General features: G+C 41.9%; 1 protein-coding gene across 6 annotated transcripts in view; it reads right to left on the reverse strand.

The window, feature by feature from the left end:
- PPP1R9A (protein phosphatase 1 regulatory subunit 9A) overlaps positions 1 to 19,366 on the reverse strand; it is a 135,991-nt gene extending 116,625 nt beyond the window's left edge. For 3 of the 6 annotated variants that reach the window (XM_048305227.1, XM_048305221.1, XM_048305208.1), the window contains exons 1-2: positions 18,765 to 18,922; positions 15,954 to 17,642 (exon numbers count right to left, since the gene is read on the reverse strand). In XM_048305227.1, the coding sequence (XP_048161184.1) occupies positions 15,954 to 17,417 (1,464 nt within the window). In that variant the 5' untranslated portion in view covers positions 17,418 to 17,642; positions 18,765 to 18,922. Of the gene's footprint in view, positions 1 to 15,953; positions 17,643 to 18,764; positions 18,923 to 19,137 lie in introns of those variants that run through there. The other 3 variants (XM_048305243.1, XM_048305233.1, XM_048305213.1) reach the window with 2 other exon arrangements.
- Between the last annotated feature and the right edge of the window lie 4,460 nt (positions 19,367 to 23,826).

Genomic DNA, 23,826 nt, shown 5'->3' on the forward strand with positions numbered 1-23,826 from the left:
GGTTACCCCTTTTCCATGCTCTTTTATTAACTGCATGGACAAGCCAAAGTTTTTACTAAAACGTTACTGCAGATTTTCAACACACCTGAGAAGTTGCTAGCCTTCATGAGAGGATGTACACTGAACTCCAAGGTCAGTAAGAAATCTCATTACACACTAGCAAATAGCTAAACACAATATTGATCAGCTTACAGAGGTGTGATGTGATCACACAAAGGAGATTCACTGGCTAGTAATTAAACTAAAGAACTGCTTCCAACTGAGGGCACTACAGCCTCTTTCATGAATCTGTGCCACTTGTTATAAACTGTCAGGCAAAACTACAGGATTGGTTTTTTAGTTATACATTAAAAGTACAGAGAATTATGAATTTTAAGTCATTTCCCTTCTCAATAAAATAGCTTTGCATCTCTTTGAACATTAACAGATATTGAAACTATTTCCAGCAAAGCATCAGTTCATGATTTCATTAGAGATCTACCTGAAGCAGACATTTTCTGACACAATTCCTGTAAGCGGATGAAGAGACCATCCCACCAGTACTTAGTATAATTAGACAGCAGACTACATGTTCAGTGCACTGTTTTAGGCTCCTTGCATAACAGACTGCAATTCCAGGGCTGGTTGCTTTGGGAAAACAAAGTCAAAGCACAGAATAAAAGCCCACAATTGTTATTATCTTCGTTAAAAAATATCCTACAGTCTCACTGCTAGACTTCCAGCACAGGTGGCAAGTCCACTGGCTATTCATGCAATGGTTCAGCCTTACCTTCTAATATCATAATTATGCTTCCATTTTTAAGAAAAATTCCCCTAAGTCATCTCAATTTGAGAAGTGTTTCAACATTGTCACCTTATTTTGCTGTGTTACACCACTCTCTGGCGTTCTGTTTGTTCCAAACTTTCCCACTCTGTTCAAAGTTTACTTGCTGTCACACATCCATGAGAAAAGGAAGCACTGTCTTGTTTTGCAACTTCCAGAAGCCCACTCTGTTCAACACTGCTGAATGCACCATAGGATCAGAAAAATTTGTATCTGTGCATTTCTTTAGGTCATTACCATCATCATGTCTATCCAGGTGCCCTGTTGTAAATGCAGAGTGATCACTTATTTTTTATTCCATATGTACTAACCAAATGGTGCAGAAAATGACACAGGACTCAGTGATGATGTAATGACGGTTCCCAGCAGTGCTGTCTGTCACTCTTATGCAATAGAGTTTGCATCCCATAGTATAGGGGCGCTCAGGAATTCTTGCATGCAAGCTCAGCATACTGAATCAGAGTTGGTGGCGTAATCCCTGGAAATCCATCACCAGTACTACTGAACTAATTTCCTGATCAAGTTCCTGACAGCAGCATGACAAAGGGCTGCACAATGTCTACGAGTCCCAAAAATATCTTATTTCCAATGGTAACACTGATGTCTACACCAAATATACAAATGTAAGCAGAGGAAATATACAGACGTAAGGCAGAAGCAGTTCATTCAAAGTGAGATATTTCAAATGTAATTTATTGCACAATTGCATTTTTTTTACTGTAGAAACTTAATAAAATCTGAGGTCTGAAAGGGGTATGAGGGACAGTCCTCCTTTTCTTCTACTGCTAGTCGTTTTTTCAAGTAGTGAGACAAAAGATAAAATTTAGACCTTTATTTTCTAAGTAATCCTAGCCAGTCATTAAATGACAACTGTTATTCATCAAGTCACCAAGTGGTGATGTATCTTGGAATTCCAGTGCTAATAAAAGACAAAGAATTTCATCTAGTATTTCATGATTATAGTACCACTCTTGTTTGAAAGAGAACAATACCTAATACCAGAGAAGTCATGACATGCTTACCTTTAACAGACTTTTGCTACATCCTCCTGGCAGGATTACCCTGCACTGCAAAAATCCTTTCAGCTAAAGCAAGCCCTACACCCTTGGGAGCATTATGTTTGTAATGTAAGAATAAATTACAAGTTTAAGTAATTTTTTAAGATGAAAATTAATCTTTCAAAACATTTTGATCAATTACCAGTACAATATTTTATTAGTCAAGTATCTGCATACACAAATAAGTTTGTTCTTCTAACTCTTATTTTTCTAGGTGTGCAAGTGTATCCTCTAAACAGTGGTGGCAGCAGATTTGCCTATAAGTTGGTCACATGAAGCAGATACTCTGCATAATACAGACCAGAGAAGACAGTTTCCCTCCTCTCAGGTGGCAGCCACAGTTTTAAGGAAAACTGTGATAGAACATATGGCACATCTAGATTTTGTTGCCTCTGACAATAAAGAAGCAAGCTATCAAAAGCAAAGCCTGAAATCAGAACAATCTGTGGAGAGTAAAAGAACCAAAGAATGAACAGCATTCACAGAGCTTCTATAGATATGAAGCTATATACCTCACACATTATTTACTATAAATAATAAAATACAATAAACAAAATCTACATATAATGCTGCAACAAAAGCTCAGTGGAGAAGGTACCACAGTGAATTCTTTACTCTTTTGAGTGATGAATATGATCGACACAAAACAATGAAAAACTTATAAACTAAATTATTAAAAAAGCTGCTTTGTTGTATTTTCAATTTTTTAATGCAATGTAAAATGTCAAGTATGCAATCCTAGAAAACAAGCAAACCGAGGATAAAAGACGAAATTCTGTCCTCCGCCATCACAAAACTGCAGCCCTGGAAATGTCCAGAATCAACAGGGGCGGGGGGAGAACAGGGAGAAGAGAAAAAAAACAGAGACTACATTTTAAAACCTAAAAATCTCTACAATGCTCAGGTAGCATCAGGTAGTCAAGCAAGGCAAAATGGTGAAGAAAGAGTTCAACTGCATATTTTGGATAATGCTATATTGAGGGACTACTGATGCACCAGGAAGCAGCTAGCTCTTAAAAAAAGGCCAAAAACCTGCCCTGTGGCTTCTGGCCCTGTGGCAAGTGCAGTGCTGCTGAGTACCACTGGCTTATGAAAGCTGGGGCAGGAGCCTGCTGGGACACAGTGCCGGGTGCTGACCCAGCCCCAACCCAGCCTGCGCTCCCACCCCACTGCCCAGCTGGGGCAGGAGACCACCCCTGCTCCCCACCACCCCCACCAAGCCCTTGAGCTTCTCACTGCTGGATTTAGCTTCCAGCAGCACAGCATTCTCAAGCTAAATCCAGCTTTCTCAAACTCAGAAACTTGGAGTTCCTAATGGAACAGATTAACTACAGGAGTTCTTTGTGGTTTAGAGACACAAGTGACCCTTTGCACTAGGAAAATCAAATAAAGTAAATCATATATGGGCACAAGAGGCTTGCTTTAACAGAACCACTTTTAAGTCAAAGGAGTGAAGAACAATTTATACTATTTGCTATCTTTTATTCCCTCTTTTTCAAAGTAGTATTTAAAAACTTCTCATTAACCCCTCTCATGTTTTAGAAATGATTGTTGGTCATCTCCAGACATACACATTGGTCTCTCTTCTGGGAGTTCTTAAGCGTTACAAGACCAGCAAAATGCCTCTCCTCTTCATTACTGGAGAGATAAACTAGACAAAGTCAGCAACTTGGTACACTTTACAAAGTGAGTAATTTAAAGATTTCATTAAGGTGTACAGCACAGGGTGAGATTATTTATCAGTTTAACCACAGCTTTTGAGTATTTGGACTTAACTGGTTGCTCAGATCACATTCCCATTCCAATCAAGGCTTACCCCAGCGACAGCCATCAGACTTCAGCTACTGCTACATGCAAAATGTTAGTGGGCTTTGCCTCTGCTGCAAATGAACACTACTCCTCAACAGTTTTATTTTTGTGTAGGTGATTTTAAGTTTTTCCTCTTCATCATAAATATTAAATTCATAATATTTCTTTAAATATTTCCCCAAAATCTTTTGCCTTATTAAACGTTACTTATAAGGTTAGGTCAATCTGCTTACGTATACAACAAAATATGTCCCAAAAAACCCCTTAAAATCCTTTCTTAGCTGTTTCAATTAGCAGTGGTGGGCCTAGCTTCTCATTAACAAGAAACATTAGAAGTCTAGTATCAATCCTTTAACTATCTGTAATTACAAAACTACAAAATAAAAATTCAAGCTTTATGCAATGAGCTCTTACTAAAATACTCATATAGATTTAAACAACATTAACTATTACAATCAAACCTGCTGGAGCTGCTGCTGGAGCTGCTGCAGCAAATTTGGATTTGCAAACCATGCAGTCTTAAAACCTGATAAATAATACAAGAGGTCATTTAGTATACTTTACAAATAATAAAATTAAGAGAATTTGTCTGGGATGCAATTTAGGTGCTCCCTTTACAGAAGTTCACAATTAGGAAAATAATTTTTCTCTGATCTAAATGAAGCAACACAACTACATGATGGCTCAAGCAGGAAGGGATCTACAAAGGTCATCTGGTCCAACCCCCCTGCTGAAGCATAGCACTCCTTGACCAGGACCATGTCCAGACAGCTTTCGAATATCTCCAAAGATGGAGTATCCATAGCCTCTCTGGGTAACCTGTGTCAGTGCTCAGTCATCCTCACAGAGAAAAAGTTTCCTGATGTTCAGAGGGAACCTGTGTTTCAGCTGGTGCCCACCCTGTCACTGCAAAGAGCCTGGCTCTGTTTTCTTCGTTCCCTCCCTTCAAGTATTCATATACATTAATAAGACCACCCTTGAGTCTTCAGTTCTCCAGGCTCAGCAGTCCCAGTTCTCTCAGCCTTTCCTCACAGGAGAGATGCTCCAGACCTGTAATCATCTTCATGGGCCTTCACTGGACTTTCTACAGTCTTCCGTGCTGGGGTGCTCAGACCAGGACTGAGAACTCCACATGTGGCCTCACCAGTGGTGAGAACTGAGGAGGGATCGCCTCTCTTGACCTGATGGCAGCACTCATCCTAACACAGCCCAGAATACCATTAGCCTTCCTTGTGACACGAGCACATGGCTGACTCACGTTCCACTTGATGTTCTCCAGCACCCCTGATCCTCTCCTGCAAAGCTGAAGAGGATCCACCCTCTGGATGGTCCCCCAGAATATAACGGTGCATGAGGCCAGGTGCAGGACTTAGCACCTCTTCCTGCTGAACTTGATGAGGTTTGTGGCTTCCCACCTCTCTGTTCAGCCGGTTTCCAATATACCTCACTGTCTGCTCATCTAGCCCATACTTAACAAGCTTCTCTATGAATATGTTATGTCAAAAGCCTTACTGAAGTGAATTTACACAATAGCCACTGCTCTCCCCTCGCCTATTAAGCCAGTCATTTCTTTGTAGATGGCTATCAGGTTGGTTAGGCATAACTTCCCCTTTTTAATGGTCAAGACTTACTGGTAATGGCTGTGTCATGCACTTGCAGTAAACCACAGCAAGTCTCAGCAGTTGTTTTGGATCTACAGCTGTTAAGCCTGGACAATCTTTCACTGGCCACACACAGAGAAAGAGAGAAAAGAAAAAAAGAAGAAGGAAAAAAGAGCCCCTCTGTTTAATGGTATTTCCCTCCCCCCCAACTTAAATATTAACATGAAAGAAATGTGCAAAACATCAAGGAAGCATTTTTTAGTCAACCTATTAAATTAAGAGAGATAAAACTGAGCAACTACTTCAGAGGAAAATGCTGGGCAAAGGGGAATAAAGAGCTACATGGTCTGGTAGTCTCTTCCTGTCAAATGTCATACTGAAACATTCTCATTTGTGTTAGTGTACTTTGCCACACTGCTAAATTACCAGCTTTTTTCAAGAGTGCTCTAAACCTCTGGATTAATGAGTTCTCTCTGGTTTGCCCTTGCAAAAAAAATACAACACTAAAATATTTTGAGTATTCTGTTTAAACAGTCCATGCACAATGAAATCTACTGGGCAGTCAATCAAGCCAACACTAACAAGCAAGTACCTTCAGGCTTTTAAGAAGGCAGAATTAACAGGTAAATATTTAAGTATGTCAGATTCTACACATTTAAGGACTCTAGAATACGTCAGTACCTAAATATATCGCCATCCATCTTAAAGATGACTGCAAGCTTATAAAGATGTAAAGACGATTACAGGCTAGATTAAAAAAAAAAATCCTAATGTTTTATCATAAAGGCCATGATATAGATGAATTAGAGAGGAGTTTGATAGCATGACTTTTAAAAGCCTGTATTTTATTGCTTTCAAACAACTAATGCAAAATGCAGCGATTTTATCAAATGGAAGTCCCTAGGTCTACAGGCAGCATAGACTGAATACTGGAAGATATCCTTTCAATGTGAATCAGCATCTTATGCCCTTGAGATTATTCACAGAATATTAAGGCAGATGGAACTGCAGAGTGGAACATCAGAAGTTACAGATGTGCATAGACTAAGAATTGCAGCTTTATGCGTAATAGCACAAGGCAAACGGGTCTTGGAGGTAAACTCTGCATTCACACCTTCCACTGACTTCATCATGTGGAATTAATCTGAGTGATCTGATGGGTCTCTTGAATCAACTCCCGTAAGTAATTCGAGTAAAATTAGCTTGTCTCAATAGAATGCTTTCTATATAAAAAACTACACCAGAGAATAACATCTATTGCTTTGTATCATTTAATTACAGGAATGACTGGTATTCTTTTTAATAGATTATTTGTGGCCTTCAAGTTCAACACAGCTAAAGGTAATTGCAACACTTTACAAAATCAACAGACACTACTAGACAACACAGTAGTCTATCAGGAATGTAAGAAGAGTGCCTGCTATTAAAATTCTTTAATCTTAGTTGGTAAACATTCAATTCCACCTTAAAAGTGGAACACTGCCTCTTAGTTTCCAGGTGCCTTTTCTTTGAATGCAGAGATGCAATAATGGCCCTTGTCAGGCCTTGTGCATCACTCAATGAGCAAGACAAATTTCTTAAGGTCCCTGTTTTATGATAGAATTAACCAAGAAAAAGACACATAAGAGCATCAAGTTGCTACAACTCTTCCTGCAAACCCACTCCCCTTGAGCAGAATCCATCAGACACAGCCCAGATGAAGTCTCCTTGGCAAGTTATAAAATGACACCCATAATTCCCTACTGCTTCCAAAATATTTTGCTTCATGTTATCTAGAAGGCCATTTGCCAGCCTCACAGCTGCATCACATCATGGGTTGCTGCTGTCATTCGGCAGGAGCAAGTCAGAGTGGCTTTCAACCCCTACAAACGAGTCACTAGTTTACCGTGAAAGTTCTTAGCACATAAATCCATCCCCATTACTCAAGTCCTCACAGTCACCCATATTTTACTGTAATCCTATGCAATGATAAGGCTTCCCCACTTCCCGTCAAAAGCAAGTGTCATTAATGTGCTCCAACTTCCTGAGACAGAACTACCAAAATTTTTAACAAGGTCTTTTATCTTATCAAAGGCAGATCCTAATTTAGTCTGACATATACTACCTCTGATAAATCCATCTACATGTATTCCATTTGCCTCTCTGCCTTTGATTTTTTTAAAAGTGTTTTCTATTGCTTTGCTATGGGAAAAAAAAATTAATGATTTTCAGGCAGCCAGAACCACCTTTTTTCTACTTTCTGAAAAACAGCTATTAAATTTGCTCTTCTGCAGTTAAATACCATCTCAATTTTGGTAGTGCTCTTTTAGTTTTGAAATATTTGCTACAAGATTTTCTAAAATAGAGCTTCTTTGACCCAGCCCCACACAAACCTGAGCACTAGGAACCTGTAGGTTTCTTCTTCACTATAGGAATTTCCACAATAAACTGGGGGTGTTACCTCTGATCATAACTTCATACTCACTGCATAACACCCAGCTTCCTTTCTTGTATAATTTTTAGTAGATGAATAGCTTTTTACTACTTGTACTATTTTCCTTTACAAAGTCAAACTCAGCTTGACTTCTGGCAACTTAGTCACATTTAAGACTTCTGAACTCTATGACATTCTTCATTTTTTCAACAACCACTTATGCCACTCCTTCCAAGTTCTTGGCTAACTTATGATGTTCTCTTTGGCTGACTTTTCTTCTGATTAGGCCTGCAATCATTCTGCTTGTATAGTCTGCTTTTTCTTGGGATGAAAATCCTACGCACTTTTTCTAATTCTGAATCAAAGAGCTTCCTTTGCTCTTTGGTTCAGCTAATTTCAAACCATTTTCCTACAGTTTCTCAGTCTGCATTTTTGAAATTCAAAACCTTTTATTGGAAACCCTTTTCAATCTAAACCACATAAACCTCTGATGCAAATTATTTAATCCAAATTCTGTTTCTAGAAACAGTCCTTCTAGAATGGCCTCAATGCTTACAAAACCCAGTTTTAAGACAACATTATTTCTTTTGAGTTCAAGAACTACATGTGTGAACATTGCATCCAGGAATTACTGACCCCTAGAATTAGTAGTGAAATTATGATTTATATAAAAGTTAAAGACTCTACTGCATATTGTAGCAGGGAAATAACTTTATTCCACTTACTGTATGCCAATAATGCCATGATACTTAATACAAGAAAACTCTTTTGCACCTGAAATTGTGTGCAAAAGACTCATCGGTGAAGGCATAAAACTCCACAGCAATAATGAGATATCTTTGTTCACCACAGTGACTGAATCAAAACAGTAACTTCTGAAATGCTTTATCCCTTCACTATTCTTTATCTGAGTGCATCCAGTCTTTGAATCCTTAATATTTACTTTTAATTCCTTTCCTTGACAAAGACATATAAATGGTTTTGCCTTTCATAAAACGACCTTTCATAAGAGCATATTACTAGAGCAAATAAGAGTTTTTTACACAGCTATTACTTTTTACAAATGATCAAATTTAGCAGGACAATCCTTGCAGTACAACACATTTTATGATTAAAGTCAGTAGAATTCCCCATACTTGACAACACCTGGAAAAAAAGTAAAAGTTCATTCCATGCAGCAGAATAGACATGTTCCAAGCTACTCAGGCAATAGCTGTGTATGCCAAACTACTTCACACAGCGAGATGAATGAAATTAATTACCAGCTTGCTGCCCATTTTAGAAAATTTGAATATGAGCATAAAAGTTCAGTGATATATTCAACACTACAGGAGTCAGAAGCTAAGCCTACCTAATACTTAGTTTCATGCTTTAGCCAAAACTATCCTCCACTCCTTTGTAAACAAAGCATAAACTGTGGCATCCCATCCTTACGGGGAAGGAAGCACCCAAGATTCATAGATACTCATGGTCAAAAGGAACAACAAATGTCATAGGGTCCACAAAAGCTTACAGAATTTTATTAGTAAATTAAGCACTTGGCATGGATGTTGGTATGTTAGCCCCTAATCTCTTAGTAATAGCATACAGCAATGGATTTTGAACAAAGTGGGGAGAGTGAATGGAGAAAAAGAGAGAGGAAAAAGGAGATGGCTTAAAGAGGGGGAGAGAGAGAAAGGAAAAGAGGTCACCAGTCCTGTCTCCAGTGTCAGTACAGCTGATGAAGTGTCCAGGGCCCTGGGGGTGCACATGCCCAGGCTTTGTGGGAGTAACTTTTCATAGATAAGTGTTCCTCACCCTGGAGATGCATTTCTCATTTCCTATGCCAGTTAGTTACGGGCAGTCTGGTCTTCTCAAGCTTTCTGGAAATGGGTTGGAGAGCTTTATGGGTCTTTGGTGGTCTTTATGACCACCAAATGATGACCAGTCTTGATGACTGGGTTGGCCTTTACTCAACATTTCAGGCCTCATTCCTGCACACTTGTGCTGTATGGTGTTGTGCTTATCTCCAGGAGCCCAAACAAGAACATTAGTCTCAGCAAAGTGCTGCCCTTCCTCTGTGTGGCCCCTTCTTCAGAAACATCCTGATCTTTCTGACAGAATGCTATTACCAACAATCCTTGGTTGGCTCCACAGCTATCTGGCTATCGGTGTTTGAGAATATATATTAGTTCTTTTATCTTCTAGGCTTCTACCTGGACACAGAAGCTGAAGTAGTGAACCAAATTTAAGGAAAACAAAATATTCTTTAGTGATTTCAGAAAGAGCTATGCATCTTTTTTTAATCTGTAAGCTTTCCTAATTAACCTGTTCAAAAGTGGATGAATTTCTCAGATTCCGTAACCATTTCAAATCTAACATAGCCTCAGCATCTTTCTGCAACTCCTGTCTTCCATACTGGCCTTAAACAACAAGTGTCCTAACACGCACTGTGACTATTTATAGAACCACAGGCTCACTGGGGGTGGGAAACGTGGAGATCATCTATATGCAACTCTGTATTCATTTAAGTAAAACACACATAGAAGTGGTGGCAAGCTTGGACTGTACAGTGCTTGTGGATGGGTAACCTTCTCTTATGATTCCTATGACCCAAAATAGTTTATCAACACTTTAACAACAGGTAAATACAATACTGAACATTTAATCAGGCAAAGAAATACTTCTTTTTTTACAGTAAGACTTGAACATGTTTTCAGCATACTTTATTTTGACGGCTACTAGATAAAGAACAATTATATTTTAGATTAAATATTTCCAATGTAACTAGTGCCAGATTGTTTCAGATTCTTCCTCTGCCACTGTTTACATTCCTGAATACATTTTGTCAGGGAAACCCCTGGTCTCAGTACAGGCTAGGAGAATGAAGAGATCAAGAGGAGCCCTCCCAAGAAGGACTTGGAGGTGCTGGCGGATGAGAGGCTGGACATGACCCGGCCATGTGCACTCACACCACAGAGAGCCAAACGTGTCCCGGGCTGCATCCAAGGCAGCAGGGCGAGGGAGGGGATTCTGCCCCTTTGCTCTGCTCTAGTGAGACCCACCTGGAATACTGCATCCAGCTCTGGGGTGCCAGCACAGGAAGGACATGGACCTGTCAGAGTGAGTACAGAGCAGGGCCATTAAGTTGATTAGAGTGATGGAGCACCTTTCCTATGAGGAAAGGCAGAGATAATTGGGATTGTTTAGCCTGGAAAAGGGAAGGTTTTAGGGTGACCTAACTGCAGCCTTTCAGTACCTGACAGGAGCCTACAAAAAAGACAGAGCAAGATACTTTACAAGGGCATGGTGACAGGACAGGAGAGAATGGCTTCAAACTGAAAGAGGGTAAGTTTAAATTACATATTAGGAAAAGATTCTTTACTGTGATGGTGGTGAGACACTGGAACGTGTTGCCCAGAGAAGCTGTGGATACCCCATCCCTGGAAATACTCAAGGCCAGATTGGATGGAATTGAGCAACCTGATCTAGTAGAAGGGGTCCCTGCCCATGGCAGGGGGTTTGGAACTAAATGATCTTTCAGGTCCCCTCAGAAATGAGGAATAACTGAAATAAAGACTCATTCCTTTAACTGATTTTTAGAAGAAGTTTGTAAAAAATGTAGTTCATAAAAAAATCTCAAAGCAACTGTTAAATACAAACTTCAGTCATGTTCTATGCTAAACTACAGTCAAAGCACTTGTAAATTGTCTTCAGAGGTGAGAGAGAGAGTACAAGTTCCAATTCTTGAAGATCATTTGAACAAGACATGATCTTGCAAACTGAAGTGTATATATGAAGTGTATATACTGAAGTGTTGTGGGGTATAAAATTCAGTCATGCTGCATGACAAAAGAGAGGAAGCACAATAGGAGGCATGGGCACCAGCGATTACATTTCCTTCATGTGGAATTAGCTGAAGGATGGAAGAGCAATTTGCTATATACCTTCATGTTACCCTCTCTCCCACCTACCCCCAAAACTCAAGAGAGGTCTGCAGAGATGTCCCCTCACCACCGCACCCTAAGGAAGCTTTACAGAATGCTGAAAACTGCGGCAGCAGCTTGGGCCAAACCCCTCGCAGCACCACACGTCCCCTGCTGTCTGCCATACGGTCTGATCACACAATACCCAACCCCTCGGCTGGTAGGACAGTCAGTGGAGCAGAAGGTTGAAAAAGGAGGCTCAGCATGAGACACAAATTGCTGCTAACAGCTTTAAATGGTTTAACGTGTACCTGGTGCCAGAAATCAGGCACTAACTGAAGATGCAGCCATCAGCTATCAGAACAGAAGAAACTCTGGACTTGGAAAGAGAAAAGGGGAATGTTACTCTTCATCCTAATTCTACCCAGGATGAAGGAAGCATGCCTCAAAACTGGACTTATGATTTGGACAAGCAATACATTTCCATTTTCTAGGGTGTGGAAAGCCACGAGCTAATGAATTCTGCACTACAGGCAAACCTCGTCCAATTAGCCCGCCGTGTTTGGGAAGCAGTATATAACCAAACCCTCAGGAAACCCTGAAAAACCCAATGAAAGACCAATAAATCAGTGAGTTGATGGGCTAGGGGGTGTTGTTTTGTTTCTTTGGTAGAAAAGTATCCCTGTAAAAACCAGGGTATGTTTTTCCTTATCCCATTTACTTAACTTTTTCACCTCATACATTTGCCCTGGAGAGCTTCAGTTCTATCCCTGAGCACAAACACACCACCTCAACACAAGAGCAGGCCAGTGCTGATAAAGGTCTCTACATCACTACATAAACAGTCATATGAACAGCTACAGAAATGTTCACATCCCTTGTTTAGCACAATGTACTCCTGTCCACTGCCACTCTTGGGCCCTTTTGGACTACTTTTTATTGAACAGCACCAAGCTGATTTAAGCTCCCACAGACACACACAACTGCTCACATCAGCAATACCACACTCCAAATACCTAGAAACTCTCCAAGCCTGCAGTGGCCTCTGGGCAGCCACCTGCTCCTAAAGAGACTTTCAAGAGAGATGAAATCACCAAATATATCCCATAATCCTAGAGCAGAGCAAATGGCCCATGGAGCATAGGATCTGTGATAGCAAAATTACAGACTGTAACACAGTAGAATTTCCTGCACGCACTGACTTGAGTCTTCCTCTTTATAATGAGTTTCTCAATAACTGAGTCTTTTTCCTGCTTGGGAGACAAGCAGAATTCAGTCTTTATCAGTTTGGTGAGTAAGATTTTATTTATTTACCCTTCTGCCTATACTTCATTGCTTCTCTTAGTCCTCAGCATTTCCCTTAAAGGGACAAAAAAGTCCCTTACATGTCTGCCTATAGAAATCACATAGAAAAATAGCCCAAAGATGTTTACCTAAATCTGTTGAGATCTTCAGGTATCAACTTTATGGCAGTAACTACCCACTGATTCCACAGGTTACGCATTCAAATGCCGATTTTGTAAACTATAGAGCTTTCCTGTAGGAGGAGAGTGAAGGTACAATACTGAAATCAGCACTAAACATCTACAGTTCGGGTTGGACTTTGCACACCACTATCTAGCAGAATAGTTAAGTATAAATTGCATCACTTTCATAAAGACAGATCAGCTTCCAACAGTTCAGAAAATACTCCTAATACTACTTTGTATTTTCCTCTCACTCACAGTCATGCCATGCATGAGATGATGTTCAGCTAAGTATTAATGAAACCAGTCATGCCCACTAACACACAAAATTGTGTGGAACAGAAAAATTTTTAAATAGTTGCTGTCTCTTCAGTCAGAAACAACATCCCCGTATAACAGATAGGCACAGGGAGTGCCTGGGTGAGTTCATCTGCTAGCACTGTGTGAGGGGACAGAACACAAGTCCCCTTTGCTGCCTGCACTGCTCACTGATAGCTGTGCTGTGTAGAAACCTCCTGCCAGAGCCAGTTCCCAGCCTCCCAGCAGCGTGCCCCACCGGCAGCACTGCTGGAGGAGTGCAGGAGCCCAGAGACTCGAGAGCCACAAGGACCCACCAGGGGATTCTCCAGCTGCCCCTCCTGAGTCCCTGCCTGCGCCAGCACGGCCGGGCACTGACCTGATGCCACTGGCAGCCTGCCCTGGCTTACACAGCTTCACACTGCTGAGGGAATTACAGAGCATTGCGGAGAAAAGGGAGGAGGGCTCGAGAGGCAGCTTTTAATTTTCCACAACTTTTGCTGCAGTTCCTCCTGCTAGGGCTAGCCTTCCACATGGTCTCACTTCTGCTTTCCCACATGACTAACAGATTGCATGCACTGGAGGCACCCAGGACAAAAAGCAGGGGATCTCCCAAACCTCCCAATCCCTCCTACACTGTTCTCTCCCAGCACAGCTTTTATTCTGTTTTCTTCCTATCTACAATAAAGATGCTAGAATAATTAAAGCAATGATTCCTTTACTTTGGATAAGCTTGTTAAGAGTACTTTATGCTTAAACCCATGACAAATGTACTCTTTTTATTATTTACAAAAATGACTTGTAGAGCATTTTCCTGACAGACTGTTATTATTACTGTACAATATGTATCTGAAATGAACATAGCATGAAAAACTTGAGCTCAATAGCATGAAAAAATACAAATAATTGAGAAAATACTCTTAGAGCACTTGGCATGACAGCATGATTCAGACAGACAACAGCAGTATGCTGAAGTAAGAATGTTACCATTAGCTCTTTCAGAAACAGCAGAAAAGTCTGACCATTTCAAGAAAAAATCAGTGGAGTCACTTTCTGGATTCCCATCTGTTGGAAACATCATAAACAACTGGTATATCTTTCAGAAGAGAGAACTCGTCTGTTAGTACAGCTTGAGCAGGAAAGCAGTGGAAGGGACAACTTCCTCTGCAATCAAAGTTTTCCCTACTTCACCTCCCCCCAAAAAATCAAGAAAACCAGGCTACTTTAATTATTGGAATAATCAACAGGGAACAAAAATACTTAGAATTTTTTGTTCATGATGCAAGCCTGAATAAAACACTAACAAAACAAAATTAAAAGAAAAATCCATTATCTTGTCTTGGAATATTTTCTTTCAGTGTAAAAAATGCTCTTTTCAAAGCATGAAGAAAGACGATTCTTATCCCTCCACCCCATGATAAACAGATATGAAATCTGCTTGCTTTATTCAGATGAAAACTTCATAATACAGTATACATCCTTCCTTACTTTAAAACACAGGCAGTGTGAATGCAGATTTTGTAAATCACATTACTTTGAATTTAACACTGGAACTTCTGTTCATTGATTTAGTAATTTGCATTTCTAAAATCACACAATGAAAACAGTCAACTTCAATTACATTTTTAATTTCAAAATGTTTACATTTCAAGTACTCCGTGATATATTTCTGTTTCAAGAAGCTGTTTCTGCAAAAACTGCTATGGCTTTGAATTGTCCATTAGAGATGTGGCATCTCCAGCCAGGGTCAAACCACCACACACATGCACTAAACCCAACTTAGAAGTAAAATAATTTTATATTTAACCCTGAGACTCAGCAGTGAAAACCTGGTACAACAAAATGTAACAAGTCATTGACTAGTTATTCCTTCTTGAACTGAAAAGTACTGGAAACAACATTCTTAGTGGTGATTCCAAGGTACTTAAAAACAAACCATAACAACTCCGCAAAAGCCACACCCTTCACTAGGTATTTCAGTCAACCAACTTCACCCTTCTGTAGCACTAAGATACACTCTCTCTATATACATTTAAAACTTTAAAGCATTTATGTAAGTGACAGTGCTACTAGAAAATATGTGGAATATTAACAGCCCTCTACTACAGAATCACACTGTACTTCAGGACACAGTCTTTAAGTACAGGGTACTTTAAGAATCTGCTTGCTGAGAGCTGAGGAAAAGCCATTCAATCTAAAGAAGCTGTGACTTCAAATGAAATGAAACAAGCAGCACAAAAGCAACCAAATACCCACACTGACATTTCACAACGTGGTTACTGTTCAGTCACAGAAGTCAAAATATGCATGTTAAAATTCTCGAACTTCAAAAGCCCAGCTGTCATTCTCAAATTCTGCTGGTTTAGTCAGCCACCAAGAAATCTAGGAAATGACACGAGCTCATCAGAGCTCAGCTGCCTTACTTCATTTATGTTCACTGGCTGACTGCAATAAAAACATGCATCAAAAGATGCTCTGATACCTTTTTAGAGGTAAGATCAAATGTCAAAATCTCCTTCAAATAAAGCTGCATTTGAAAACAAACCAAACTGCAAAAAAAAGGGAACATAAGAAACTTTACCTTAATTGGAGCCCGGCTAAACTGTATTTTTCTGTTGGCTGGGATTTCATCTTCATCTGGCAATCCATTAATTTCAGAATATTCCATATCAGGTTCATAACAGTTATTTTCATCACTGTCATCCAGATCATCCTGTTCTGTACCTGTCTCTCCCCAGTCAGAATTATATCTGGATCGTACCCGATACACATTGTAATCAGAGTGCATGTACACATGGGAACTCTGAAAATTATTCACATCTTCAGGCACATCTTTTTCACTTGCCTCATCATAATGGGACTCAGTAGCATCTGAAATTGCATCTGTGGCAAAATCACCACCGGAAGCTACATTTCTTGCTAACTCTGCAGCTTCAGGTCCATCAAAGCTACCTTCTGTATGTTCTGACCATTCCTTTTGTTGCATCAAAACTCCTGTCTCTGTTTTTGACTTACTCCTAGTACAGCTGTCCACAGATCTTTCGCTGTCAAGCACGCCAACCAAATCCTGTTGACCTGTTGCAGGACTCTCAACAGAATCAGCAATTGTCTCTGTGCTCTTTTTTATTTCTTCAGTTGTTTTTGACCCTGCCGAAGTGCCTGTGGACACCTTCTGTCTCGGTGTTAAAGGCGTGTTAGTCTGCTGAGAGCTCTCAACAGCCATCACACCTGTACTCTGTTTGGCTGGGGGAGACCATGTGCTGGTCTCTTTCAAAGGACTGAAACCCTCAAGGTTTGCAACTGGGGAGGAGATACTTGTGACAGCAGATGAGAGGTTTAGCGGATAGTGACCAGTTACAGAGTACTCTTCACTGTTTTCTGACTTTTCTACGATTACACTGTGTGAGTCAGTGTTTTCAAACACTGCGCTGAGCTGACTCACAGTTGGAGAGACAGTCTCTGTCCTTGGGCTAAGACTGTCCAGTGAATCAGTGCTGCCTCTGTGAGACTTAGAGCTACACCACTCATCCGGAAGTTCATTAGAAATTATTTTCTCTTTCTTTGGGGAATAGCGATTTGAATGTCCTGTTTCATGAGCATTTCGCTCAAACATTTTCCGAGTTTCAGTAAACTTGGAATAGGAAGGACCATCATGGATAGTGTCAAATCTACTAATCCTTTCAGAGACGGACGATTCCAACTTTACGATTGAACCATCTGCTTTTTCTACAAATTCTTTGGGCCTAATTCGTCTTTGAGGGGATGGAGGGCCACCCTTTCCCCTGGTTTTAGGGGCAACTCCAGCACTTTCAGTGGGCTCCATGCCCATCTGCATAAATAAGTTCTTGATCCTATTGACATTTGAGCCATATTTCCTTCCCCTGCTCTGTGAGGCCTCTCCTTCCTCTTTCGCTTTTTGGTCTCCATCTGATTTCGGTTTGTCAAAGGTGCTTTTCAGCGCCTGAAACTCAGTTCTGTAAGCATTTCTGTGAGGAGAGGCACTTCGGAGGGTTGATCTTTCTCCTGAAGACTCTGTTTTCATCATGTTTACTTCAGGTGCGTGAGACCTGCTTGCATAGTTTCTGTGGTACTGCTCTCAGTAGCTTGTCACAGCAGAGATTCTGCTTGAGGAGTGTTTTTCCTCAGGGGCTAGTGCCCTTCAGCAGGGCCATACTTGACAGGAGATCTGGAGGCAAATGTCTAAATGCACGCAGTCAATTTTGACAAAGCAGCATGACTGAGGACTCTCAAGAACAAGGGCTGATTTTACCTGCAATAGAAAGAAGGGTTTTCTGAAACCATGTCAGGTACTTTAAATCCATCACAATTTCCATTTACCATTTTCTGACATGTTTACAAAATCTAGTTAAAAAAAAAAATACAAACCAACACTGCACAGACATGTGAAAACTCGCCATTACAAACTTTTTCTGATTGACTGTTGCATAATTTACAATCTATAACATCACTGCATAGCAAAAGAACAGATAATCATATCTTTCCATTCACAAGTATAGTATCATGGTACAAATATGCATGCAAAGGAAAGGTAATGTGACATGAAATATGAGGCACTGCAAGACAATCCTTGCTCTCTCAGACAAACGTAATGGTAGCAATACTATCAAAGATAATATGCTTAGAAAGGCAAATTAAACATCAGCTCGAGGGAATACAAAAAACTGCACCCGAAGCTAATATCTTCAGCTGACCGAGTAAAGGAAGTGAAATACCGTTAGAGAAAGTTGCCCCTTGTCACGGGCAGCGGTTTTATCGTCTGCAAAATCCTGGAGGCACCAACGAGAAGATGCAGAAACGGAGCCAGGGGCTGGACCGCTCCCACGCCCCGGCCCCAGGGGCTCATCCCCGGCTCCCGCAACCCAGCGAAGGGTACCACGGGGATCTCCCCAGCCAACCCCCTCTCCGTTCACCTCCGTTCCCGCTCCCCAGCGCTCGCCCTGCTGCGCCGCTGCCGCCGAGGCGGGGACGCCTCACTCTGGCCGCTGCACACATGGTGCCGGTACCGGGAGCCCGCGGCCGCCGAGCCGAGAGCGACGCGCCCGTCCCCGAGCACCTCCCGCTCCGCTCCCGCCGATCGCCACGGGCGACTGGAAAGGCCACACGGCAGAGGCTCTCGGCGAGCCGTGCAGATCTCGCAGAAGGCAATAAACTCAACCCGAGAGGGCAGCGCTGGAGCCCCCGCGGCGCTCCTCCTCGGGCGGCCGTGCCGCCCCGGCGGGCTGGAGCCCCCGCGGGGCCTCGGGCGGCAGCACCTTGCGGCGGGGCAGTGCCCGGGCAGGCGCCCGCTGTCCCCGCGAAACAAAAGCCCGGTGCCAGCGCTGCTCCCTGCGGAGCCCGGCGCCTCCGCCGCCCAGCGCGCACGCCGCCTTACCCAGCCGACAGCCGCGACGGGCTCCCCCGGCCGCCCGACTCAGCGCTGCCCCCGCGCCTCCTCTGCGCAGAGCGGCCGCTGCCGCCGCCCGCCTGACAGGAGGCAGCAGCCGCCGCGTCGCCTCAACGCCATTGCACGCAGCGGCGGCGGCGGCAGCGGGGGCACGGACACGGCTCCGCGCGCACACCCGCGGCGGCGGCGCGGGGGAAGATGAGGCGCCGTGGCCGCCGCGGCCGCGCTCCCGCCTGCGCCCGCCCCTCCGCCGCCGCACGGCCGCCGCGCCCCCCGCCGCGGGACGCGCCCCGAGCTGCCGCCGGCGCCCGCCGCGGGGCCGCCCGCCGCCGCCGCCGCCTGCGGGTGACAGGTGCCTCACCTCCTCGGCGAGCCGCAGTGGTTCGCTCCGCTGGCGGGGCGGGGGAGGTGGCCAGCCCGCTGCAGTCCGGCCCCGGGCGGTGACTGCCGAGAGGCGGAGGACGGGCTCGGCCGCGGCCACAGCCACGCTCCCAGCGCCGAGTCCCGCTGGCTGCCCCCGGCCCGGTTTATCCGCTTCTTCCCTCCCCGGGAACGTTCGATCCAGCCTGATCCCCGCGGACCGGGCCCGCCCGGCTCCCGCCTGTTTCGGAGGAGGCAGCGTGCCCGCCCCCGCCCGGGAGGGGCAGCGTCCCGGGTCCTGGGAAAGCCCCCGCTGCTTCCCGCTGCGGGAAACCCGTGGGGCGCGGGTGGCACCGGGCGCACGGAGAACTCCCTACAGTTCCTAGAGCGGCAGCCAGCGTGTTCCCTCCCTCGCTGTTGATCCACTCACCCAGGCTGTCCGAGCGAGGGACGTGATGGTGACCAACCCCGGGAAACCGCTCACATCTCCGTGGGCATGGCTTGTTCTGGCAGCTGCTGACAGGGACGGAGGATCACCCTTGGAGCACAACCGCAACCACAACCACAATGCCTTTGTTGTTTATTAGCTGGCCGAGTTCACCACAAAAATGTTTTGGCTTTATACCGCGAATAAGAAAACTTAATTGCGGAACATGAAATCTCTAGGTAATTTGTAAAATGGGTAATCCAGGCAGGTAATGACTGTTAATCTCATAGCAACTCGTAAGCAAAGTTCGTTAAACTAACTGCCTAAATATGCAGAAAATGGCCTGGGGATGTACACTGCAAAGTCTGAAAACTAATTATTATGTACAAAGAAGCAAGACAGTGGTGACTGAAAATAAAGATATGAGGTATATAGATCCACAAACTTAATTCATTAGTTTTAATGTGACTGAAGCATGGATACTATATACCACTGAATGTTCACAGGTGTCAATCTCTAGCTAATTTGTACCAAGGGGTTGCAGCACAAAACCGTTTGCCTCAATAAAGTTTAAATAACCAGCATGTTAATATTGACGGGCAGACAACAAATTTACAAGATAGATTGAAAACCAGCATTTTGATAAATACATATGCAATAGGCCAGGAACAGAAGTGGAGGCATTTCAGTATTTTCCCCATTGCTGGCAGTAGCCTGTCCTGGCGCACTGCACGGCCCCCGCTCAGGCTCTTGCTGCCTGCGGACAGAGGCACGGGAGGACGTGGGGGATCCTCGACGCCCTGCAGGCTGCTGAGCAAGGCCATGCCAAAGCACGCTAACACAGCAGGGAGAAAAGGAGATCGCATGAGATATGTAATGAGCCGAGATAGGAGCCCCGGAGCTTCCAAAGCAGTCACAGAAAGCTCCCATGACCGTGTTCCAAAGCAGAAGAATGAAGGAATTACTTTTTGACAGCTGCTTGCGATAAGAAGTCCTACAGGTGATTTGCTGCTCAAGGACTGAAAATATTGCAACAAACAGGACATCACCTATTAAATTCTAAACATCAGATATGACAACAAATCTGAGGCCCAGCCTCTCTGTCAAGTGTCTTTCTATTGGCATGATTTTTTAGACACGAAGCTGTAGGAACACTTAGAGAGCCACTTGACTTTTGGAGATAAAAATGTATTAACAGAACTTCAGGTGTCATTGAAGAAGAAAAATAGAGACATAAAGCAGAAATTTAAACATTTCATTTACCTTGTGATTTTTGGCTAAGAATTTGGTGTGGTTGAAGAGCTTAGTATGTACCAGATACATATCCTTAAGAATTTTATAATTACCACGCACAAACAAAAAAAAAAGGGACACAAGCAAACATTTAAAAGTCAATGAAACAATTGAGACAATCTTAAAGAGACTAATTCACATCTAATTATGTAAAGATAATCAGGAGAGTATCCACTACCTTATTTGCATAAGTGAAGCTACAAATATCTTTAAATTAATTTTCTAACCAAAGTTGTGCTAACAAGATGGTCACTTCTTACCCATAATATACATGTTAAACAATGTACCTAAGAGAACAGCTGTCTTATTTCATGGCAGAATAGTGCAAACTACCTCTATTTTATACTTTAGTACGAAGTAAGGAAAACTCACTGATGCTGATAGAACCAGTGCACATTAAATCTCAAGTTTTCCACAATGAGAGACAATATATCACATTTATATTTTCCTTAAATGTATTGTAAGTAGGCAACATAAATGTTCAAGCAGACAACACCAGCTTTGAAACAGAATCTAATGCAAAATTATTTTAAGTAATGTCACATTCCTTCGGTACCACCTCAGGTTCATAACAGCCAAGATGTACAGAAACTACTGGAAATTTTGGCTGCTTTATCAGAGACAACTGGGACCCTATTTAGAGGTTCAGCTTTGGTCACTCACATCTAAATTATTCAAACTTATAATCACTTACAAAAAACTTTCCATCTACATCCTTATTTACACAATGCCTATGTGAAGCAATATTATTGTTATTATAATGCCTAGGATAATAAATTTTATTTTATTTCAATTGCTATGTTGCTTTTTAAGACAGTCTCTTCATGTATGAGCATGGCCATGCAGCTAACTATAAAAGTCAGAATTGTCTGTCCTTTCGCATTTTCAGTACTTTTCTGATAATCCATTTGACTAGAAAGTATTTTTAGGCTTTGCTAAAGTATGAATGATACTTCTGTTAATTCCTGAGCAATATTAAACTGCTGCACAGCATACTTGAGAGAAGATAAGAGACCAAGGGCCTCCTTACTATGTCAGTATAAAATCGGAGTAACTTCACTGGAGTTATAGAATTATTCCATTTCCCAACCAATGGGAATTTAAAATCTGCTCAGTTTAGTATTTACACATGATAGAGTATGACTGTCATTTTACTTGCAACGCAGTAACAACTGAATTCAAATTATTCTAAATTCTCACGTGTCAGGGAGAGACCCAAGTTGTTTAACCTTATTGGCCTGACTTTAAATTATACCCAGTATCTTTTAAAACCAGTTTCAGTGCAGTCCCACAACACTGAAGACAGCTGATTTTCTGATTACTCTATATGTGTGAATTATATTTATTTACAATATTTTACTTGCTATATTTACTTTGGATGTCACTGAAGGGTTGTTTCAAGTCACTTCTCTGCTTTTAAGCCACTCAGTTTTTGCGATAGCAATTTATTTGTGCAGCAGAGCAGCAGTGCAAGTTTTTCCACATGGCTCAGGCAAAAGAAATGTCATTCCATCATTTGTTTCCTGTCAGTGTCTTTCAAGTCTTGTCTGTTCATGTAGAAATGGAAACTTAATTTAATCTGATCTTTGGCCAAGAAATCCTCTCCCTGCTATCCTGCCAAACCATTGGTGGGGAGAAGGTTTTTCTTCCTTACACATATCACAACATAAACAGAATTGAGTTCTATTTTTTAGCACTTAGCCATGAGTTCTTATTATGTAATCCAGTTTAAAGAAAAAGATCTAGTCTGAACAAAATACTTATATTTTGGCAGATAAGGTACATTCAAGTCAGGGTTCCCCTGAACGAGACAAGCAGAGACTAAAATATACAGCAAACAGCAATAATAATAAGTTGATAACCTGTAGTTTCAAACATGAGCAATCTGTGATTGTCATAAGTGGAATTCTTTTATATAGGAAGCCATTAATAGTTAAAAATGGGAGCTCATTAATATCACTAATTTGGCAACTTCAGAAGATTGTGCTGCTTTTACATAGAACATGTCAAACTACTTGAAAGATCAAGAATAGCTTCAAAAAAAGAAATTTGTCCTGAAAGAGCTGAAGAAAATCTGCTAATGATAACAAAACTGCGTATTCTAGCAGTTTATCAGAAAGGCAAATATTAGCATATGAAGGCCTAAACTAAGACTAGTAAAGCCTTTTTTCAGTTACTCTGAGGAGACTTTTGCATCCATTCTTAAACATTCTGCTGTTAAATTATTCAAGAAACGCATAGCTATGACTAGAATAAAATAGAATTTTCGAGAGAGGAAAACATGAATTATACACTGCGTACAACTGCTTACTTTGAAATGGTGGTTGTGCCTGCATTAAAAGCTAGAAATCTTAAGAATGGTCAAAAGAGCTGTATTTCACACAGCTTTCCCTCATGAGCCCTCAGCACTGAACTCTGCATTAACACCACAACACAGACAACTATTAGTTACCAGCATAACTAGAACGATGGCAGCTAGTTGCAGAAAATATATGATCTCATGGAAAAGGAAAAGACTAAATGTTTCACCTGTTAGGATTTGCTAAGAATCAATCCCGGCAAAACTCATTTCATGTTAAACTATTTAGGTGGGAAAACTGCTAGAAAGCATTCCATAAACCAGATTAGTTGACAAAGTGAGTAAGATCCTCCAAGGTGAACGGTGCCTGTCACATACCTTGATTCATCAGATGAATATCATATGTAGATATATGGTATAGAAAGCTCTCCTTTCCAACATCACTGAGAAAGATTCAGACTTGGAAATGTTACTAATTCAACTATTTCAAACCAGAAGAGCAGAAATAAGAGACAGTTGAGACCCTCACCATAATTCAATAATTATCTATTCATGGAAATATTTTGTTATTGTAACAACATTAATTTTCTATGGAAAAGTTTTTCTTTACAGTCTGAATCTAGAATACAGAACATAATGGGGTTTGGCAGTCTGTGCAAAAGCATTATTTT

This window comes from Corvus hawaiiensis, chromosome 1, assembly GCF_020740725.1.
Source record: "Corvus hawaiiensis isolate bCorHaw1 chromosome 1, bCorHaw1.pri.cur, whole genome shotgun sequence".
NCBI lineage: Eukaryota > Metazoa > Chordata > Aves > Passeriformes > Corvidae > Corvus > Corvus hawaiiensis.